The sequence below is a fragment of the Meleagris gallopavo genome, chromosome 3 (assembly GCF_000146605.3).
Source record: "Meleagris gallopavo isolate NT-WF06-2002-E0010 breed Aviagen turkey brand Nicholas breeding stock chromosome 3, Turkey_5.1, whole genome shotgun sequence".
NCBI classification, from domain to species: Eukaryota; Metazoa; Chordata; class Aves; order Galliformes; family Phasianidae; genus Meleagris; species Meleagris gallopavo.
Genome location: NC_015013.2, coordinates 73,928,332 through 73,936,063, shown reverse-complemented (window position 1 = coordinate 73,936,063; position 7,732 = coordinate 73,928,332). Strand labels below are relative to the sequence as shown.

General features: G+C 38.5%; 1 protein-coding gene across 1 annotated transcript in view; it reads left to right on the top strand.

Moving 5' to 3' along the window:
- Positions 1-3,765, top strand: part of UBR5 (ubiquitin protein ligase E3 component n-recognin 5) — a 69,004-nt gene extending 65,239 nt beyond the window's left edge. Inside the window, exon 59 of the mRNA XM_031552901.1 lies at positions 840-3,765. Within this exon, the coding sequence (XP_031408761.1) occupies positions 840-1,052 (213 nt within the window). The 3' untranslated portion in view covers positions 1,053-3,765. The remainder of the gene's footprint in view (positions 1-839) is intronic.
- Positions 3,766-7,732: the final 3,967 nt, after the last annotated feature.

Genomic DNA, 7,732 nt, shown 5'->3' with positions numbered 1-7,732 from the left:
TTTTTTTTCTTTCCCTGGATTGGTTGCTCTCTTAACTTCTGTGTATCCTGAGGGCAATGCATGTGTCCTGTCTCTAAGATGTCAGTAATGATATCATCTCCTTTTTCTCAAAGCCCTTTCAGAATAGCTGATGAGAAGCATGAAAGAAAAAGATTCTGTTTCACTTTGGAAAACTTGCCTGTACATTGTATCCATTCGCTTCTTAAAACTCCTTGCATTTAACTTACTACTTAAGGTACTATCTTTCCTTTACGATTTGCTAACAGGAAACAAGGACTAATCTGAAAAGTGGAAAATCTGGAGCATAATTGTTAAGGAATATCTCTAATTATACTTTAGTAGTGACTCTACTCTGCAAGTCATTATTTGACCCTTGAGAAATAGTCTCCATTGTTGATTTCTGTCTATACAAGTGCTATATCACCTGGTCATGAACCAGCTAGGGAGCAATTTTTGATGTGAGAGGTTTTTTTTGGGTTTTTTTTTTTGAGTTTCATATTGTTGACAGTTAAAATCTTCCCAAATGGAGCTGAGGGCATCATATTTACTGAGGATTTCTTGATGCAGGATCATCTTGAGCGCTGCTTTCATTAGTTTTAGCAGGAGGGTATAATATAATGAGCAGCACAGGAAAGGGAATGAAGGAAGCTATTACAGAAGTATACAGCATGAGCACTGAGTTGAGTTGGCATACTGACAGGACTGTACTGTGATCAAACTACTGCGAATATTCTGTGCAGTTTTTTTTTTTTTAAACCTATGTCACAACAGTCATTTGTATGCAGTGTGACTTGTAGCCTTGCCCATCACAACTTTAAATGCTGTCTTCTTTTTATCAGGTTTACTTCTGGACATCAAGTCCATCATTGCCAGCCAGTGAGGAGGGATTCCAGCCCATGCCATCAATCACAATAAGACCACCAGATGACCAACACCTTCCTACAGCAAACACTTGCATTTCTCGCCTTTATGTCCCACTCTATTCCTCTAAGCAGATTTTGAAACAGAAGTTGTTACTCGCCATTAAGACCAAGAATTTTGGTTTTGTGTAGAGTATAAAAAGTGTGTATTGCTGTGTAATATTACTAGCTAAGTTTTGTAGATTTTTCCATTTGTCTATAAAAGTTTATGAAAGCTAATGCTGTCATACCCCTGGTGGTACTTTAAAGATTTAAATGCAGACATTCCTGTACTAAATTTGTAATGTAAAGGCCTAAGGAGCACTGGCAATATCTGATTGCAACAGTTTGCTAGTCAATAACTCCTTGGACTAACCCCAGCCAAAGATGACAGCAGAACAATATAATTTACACTGTGATTTATCTTTTTGCTGAGGGAAAATATGTAAAATGTTCTGAAAATTCACTGCTGCCTTTGTGGAAAGTGTTTCAGCAAAGGTTCTTGTATAGAGGGAGTAGGGAATTTCAAAATAAAAAATTAAGTATGTTCTGTGGTTTATTTTAACTTTTTTATGGTGTTTAATTTGTGGTTGGCTGCGGTTGTGTACCATGTATATTGAACTTAGTAAAAAAAAAATAAAAAAAAAAAAAGAAAGAAAGAAAAAAGTTCCTGACAGCTCAGATCCCAGAGTTGTGATCGTTCACTTTTGAAACCACTTTCACTGCAATTTTTGCTCTAGCTGCATTGAACTCTGGCACATCAGATGCCACCACTAATATTTTGCATGTAATCTGTACCTCCAGCGTTTTGGGTTTTTTTTTTTGTACATATGCTGAGGCCAATGCACAGTATTTCATAGTTCACAATCAACATTTTGTATCCCTTTTTCAGTGAACAGACAGTCAGGAGATTGTTCCACTACCAGTTCTAACCCAACACTTGTACTACATTGTCTAACTATGTAAACTCAGCCTGGGCACTTTCTGGTAACTGTAAAATGTTTATAAGATCATGATTATCGAAGATACTTTTTTGGAAAACTTTAATGTTCGTGAGCAGCTTAACTTCTTTTGTATCTAGCATTTTTTTAAGTATCTTGTTACAGTTTTTTAATAAAGAAATTACAGACAAAATACCAAGTCATACTGAAGAAACAATAGTTTTTATTTATTTAGCCATTTATATTTTAGCTAACAGCATGCACCAAGCACAGTTGTTCATCCAAATCTGAATTTTGTAACTGAAAAATTGACATGCAGAAGATATTCAACCCACATTTTACAGTTAGCAGAGAATCTTGAATCAAATGGGCCAGGCAACCCCTTCTTCTGACAGTATTGGTTTGAAGGGAAGGTGGCTTGTTCTGAAAAATCTCAAGGTTATTAGTTTAGAATAAAGTTTTCAAACTGTGTTGTAGTGGGTTCTACTGTATTTTCACTTTTGAAGTGGTTGCTTTGGGGAGGGTAGTCACTGAACATGACCTAGGTCTTGGTTTTCCCAATGCATGCGTGACTTTGGAGACTTGGGGTGATAACTAAAGGCAAGAGCTGCTTTTTTCTGTGTCAGATTTCTGAAAGCTTAGCGGACTGAAGAATTGAAGCTTAAGGGCTTACAGGGCTCTTTCCTGCTTTTTCAATGCCATGAGTCTGTTAGTAAATTTTTTGTTTTGTTTTGTTTTTCTGGAGAGAGTTAATTGATGTTTCATTAAAATCTGAGTGGAATTCAATTCTGTAGTTCCACTAGATTTTCCTTTGGGTCAACTAGTTGAGGATGGCCAGAAGTTACCTATGTCTGTGTATTTTTTTTTTATTTTTTTTTTCCCCTCAGTTTTCATTATTTAGTACCTACAGGTGTGGAACATGGTTGAGATCAGAAGTTACAATCACCAGTTGCCAAACTGATGCTGAAAATCTTATTTTCTAGATAAAACTGACTGTTTCAGGCTTTTGTAGTTAATCTGCAGATAAATCAATACACAGCTGTAGAATTATTTCTGTATTTACTGACACTTCCTAAATCACTCATTCTAGAAAAGAATTGTTTCAGTGTGTGAGGATTGGAGTCTGTTCTGGATTTTCTTTTGTGATCTTCAGTGTATCTTAAATTCAAAATTATATCTGATTTCACTATGCTAATGCTTTTTTTTAAAAAAAAAGAGAAAACCCAGTACAGCTATGCAAGTCTAAATTTAAGGAGCAGTACAGAGAAAATTTGTACTGGCATGACTGTTCTCATATACTAAGGAATACAGTTAGAGAGGTACAAAGCATTGTGTGTCTTTTGCCTGGGTTTCGAACCAGTCTAATTATTTCATTATCAAAAATGCCTCTAATGGGAATGTTGTGAAGTTAGTAGAAAGCAGGAATAAACAAAAGCAAACAACAGGAACCTGTTAAGAATAGGCCTCAGTTCTACAGTCTGTAAAACTAAAGCTCCCTCCCTCACAAAGCTTTGTGAGACTTGATGTATTAAAAAGTATTCAAGGTCCTTGGATAAAAGGCCATATATAAATGTAAAGTACTGTGTGTATATATATGTATTGTGTGTATATGTATATAAGTGTATGTGTATGTATAACATATAAATATATGTTATATGTATATATATTTCTGTATATAGATTAAACTTTTTTAAAGTCCTGTAATGTATAGCTAGACAAAAATTATGCAGATAACTCATAGTAGCTCACCATATATACACACAAGGCATTCTGATGACAGAAGTGGAGAGGGAATCTAGTTTGATTTATGCTGTGGTCATTGACTTGAAATGTGTATAAATAGCTTTTTTTCCTCTGTATGGTATATTTAAACTATATCAAGATTTTAATAAGAAAAAATGTTTATTAAAATCATACACCTCGTCTCCCTTTGACTTAAGCCCTTCTATTAGTTCACTTCCAAGATGTGGTAGAGAAACAAGTTAAAGCAAAAATCTCTAATACTTTCTATATAGTCCAGATAATTACCTATATTTGTAACTGCTGAAATAGGAGATAGAGGTAGCAACTAACAAAATGTTGCTACCAGCATGCCAATTCCTATTCTAAGCTAAAGAGAACTGGCTCCTTAGCGTGGTCTTCCCATAGTTAGTCCTCAGTGATAGATTCTATTGACTAGTTTACTCTGTCCAGTCCAGAAGGTAGACTGGTTGCTTCAGATTGGTTACCTTACCTGAAATGAAAAATTACACGGACTTTTCTTATGGAGTGGCCTTTTCTTTCCACTTGGTTTGGGAGTCGCTTTTCTTCCCTGCAAGTAAGTTACTGGCTATAGGTAGCATTTATTGGAAAAAAAGTGAACTGGTGATCTTGTGACTCAAAAGTGCTACTCATCTTGTACAGAATCAGTCATTCAGGGAGGTATAAAAAATTTAGTTTATCTTTTAAAAGATGTGTGCAGTTGTGCACAGATCTACTGTTTTAAAAGAAGTTTGCTTCACCATGTGTCCAAATAGAAGTGCACAGGGAATAACACATAGGAGCTTCTGATTTCAGCTTTCTGGAAACGTACGAGTCACACCACCTTGTACCTAGCAGGTCTGTTTCACACAGTGCTCTTTTTAGAGGCCTAGTTTAGCACAACTTGGTTGTTTCTAACGCTGTGACAGATTGCTCAGTATATTAGGGCCTTTGTCAGATTGCTCAGTACATTGGGGCCTTAGTGAGGCTTTGGCACAGGCTGCCCAGAGAGCTGTGGGTACTGCATCCCAGGGCCAGGTTAGATGGGCCCTGGGCAGCCTGAGCTGGGGGCTGGCAGCCCTGCTACAGCAAGGAGCTGGACCTGGATAATCTTCAGTGTTCCTTCTGTGATTCTAATTTCAGGAATCTTATCTTCTCCTCTTTCATCTTATAAGCTGTAGATCATGTCTCAGTGCATGAATTTATGTAAATGGCATTTTAAAACTTTCTGCGCTCACTGACTCTTTCATTTCTCTAGCTTCCTATGGCAAGCAGCTGCCTAGCTTACTGGCTTTGTTCTGCTTTCTCTTTTTAAACTGGATAATTTGACCTTTTAATCGAAACTCTTCAGTTGGCCTAATTCTTTTTAGTACGTAGTCTGCCAAACTGAAATATAAAACTTTGCAAATCCAAAGAACTGGATTTCAGCATGTGTAGTGTTCACTTATCTTAAGCTGTGACCGTCCACGCACACAAATCTGGGTGCGGATTAGTCCTGCAAAAGCTTCACTGAGCATCTCGACCCCTCAGTGCTAGAAGTTTGCGTGTGCTCTGTATGGAGAACTTTGTAATCAAAATCTGTTCTAAAGGTGACGTGCATCACAGTGTCTCTTTGTCCAGGATTTTCTGAATGTAATGCTCATTTTTGTCATTAATCACAAGTTACCATTGTGATACACTGTTTAGTAAGAAGCAGTTAGTTGCTACCCAGTCTTTCAGAACTTTTCTTCTCCATAATGTTGAAACTTCAGTATCCTTCATCCATGACAGCATCTAACACAGCGTATGTTTGAATACAGTAGTCAATATGAACTTACTGGAAAACACATTGCTGCCACAACCCGTGTTAGCTTCTGTGCAAGGAGACTTCTAAGGTGGTTTTCCAGGAAATGCTTATTTTGGACGTGCTGAAATTATTCACATACTGATTTGCACACAGTGAACAGTTTTCAGCTAGGAAGATTGATTTGACTTTGATTTATAAATGAAAATTCTTCAACCTACCAATAATAGCATTCTTTATATAAAATGTGGTCTCTATAAATGTATTTTTTAAATACAGACAAATATTCTCAAAGTAAATAGTATCACTAGGTGGAGGGAGGGAAGAGACACTCAAATTGTGATCTGCATTTTGGATGTTATTGTTGACAAATTTCAGGGACATCCTGCTCCTCTGGATAATGCCCCTGCACTTTAAGGAGACATCTATGAAAGTTTGGTGAACGCGAGTACCAGAGATTCCATTTCTTGGTCCAGTGCAGTGATGAGAGGAACACTGAGTTGGCGCTTGTATGCTGTCCTGAGAAAGAGCAGGTATGACCCTGAGTTCAGCTGCTGTGCCACCAAGTAGGTTAGGAGCTGAAGAAGGAAGAAAACATCCCATTCACCCGATGATGTTTTCAATAGAACAATACAGGTTCTCCTCAGTAATCTGTGTCTTGCAAAACCGTGCATAATAATACGTGTATTTAATCTGGATGTAAACTATTTTACTATTCCACATAGTGCTTTCCTATATTTCATTACCATGTACATTATGTAATTAATTTCTATGAAGTTGACAGAAGTTGGTGGATTCTTGTGGAGATGTGAGAAGAGCCAGCTGCTGTTTTTTAACCCTCTCTTTCACGGTACAAGTCCTTTGCCACGTTTTTCCTCTGTATTATTCTTCAGGCACTGTGTAAATAGATGTTTACTGTGCATCTGTAGAAGGAGAAGTGTGTCTTTAAGAAATTATCCCTAAATATTCCAAGTCCTTTCTGTTTTTAATTACATGAATTGTTGGTTTGGTTAGGTTTAAAAAACCTAAGGTTTTTCAAGGACAGTACCTCATTTGGAGGTGACTGGATTTAGGGGCAGAGAGCTGGAACTATCAATAGGCAGGTCAGTGTTACTAAATAGTATGATTGGTACTTGAGTTTTGGTGCTTGTCCTTGTTGAGGGGGAAGCATGAGTTCCTGGGAAATCAGCACTGTATTGGGTGCACCAATGAAATTTGTTGGTGTTGATGGGTCATTTGGGCTTGCTCCAACTCAGAGTTCCTCTCATCATTTGCTCTGGATGAAGAAATGGAATCCCTGGTACTCAGTATGTGAAAGAATGGAGCTATAGCTGAACACAGACATTAGACAGCAGGTATGGGTACGTTTGGGCAATGAAACTTTAAAACTGACTCAAAAAGAGCAGTAGTCGGATAACAGCAAATGTTTGTATAAGACTGTATTTTCTCATTTTATGCCTGTTATATATTCTGGTGTGCTGTTTAGTGATGTGACACTTAGGTATGTGTTTCTTGTTAGAAAACTCCATTTAAGGAAACCAAACCTGTTCTATGCTTGGGACCAGCAGTCACTCGGACTCAAGAGCTCCAGGCAGCAGTGATGGGGATGGTGCGGTGAGTGCGGACTCTTCCCCATGAGGAACATCAGACCTCCACTTCCTCCTCCTCAAGTGTCTATTCCTGGCACTTTAAGTGCTCCTCTCTACTTTTACAAAGTGGCTCAGTCCTGGATCTGTGTCAGCTAACTGTCTTGGGTGCTTGTCAACTATTTTTCTTCCTCACTGGTGTTTGCTTTCATATTTGTCCAATTTCAAACCGTTGTACCAAACCACTCCTTGCGGTATGGAGCAAGGCTTTTCTTTTTTCTCTCTCTCACCTTCCTGGAATTGTGTTGACAAATGCCCCGTGCATCCACAGGAACTGGAGCCCAAGGGCCTAGCCAGCCTGGAGACAAGGATGAGGAAACGAACAAACTCTGGCAATTACAGTCTCTTGCAGAAATCTCTGTTCATAAGAAGTGACTTGCAATAAATGACAGAAACATTTTAGCAGTGCTTTCACTTTTGCTGCTTTCTCTCACAGCCCCTGCAAGCAAGTCCAGGGCAAGGGCCGAGAGTTCTACAGCTGGGAGCAACTACGTCTGTTACACGATTGCTTAAATGTATTCTGAGGTCTGTATCAAGATAAAAAAAATGCAGGTTTCATTGTTGCACGGGTTGGTTGGGTTCTGCCACGTGCTTTTTAGCGTTTATCCACTAGCTGACGCTTTCAGGAGATGTACCGGCGCCAGCTAAGAATACCGTCTTCCAGCGGGCTGTCAGTGCTGTCGCGCCACCGAAGCCCGCTGGCTGCAGCGCTCCTGTTGGAGG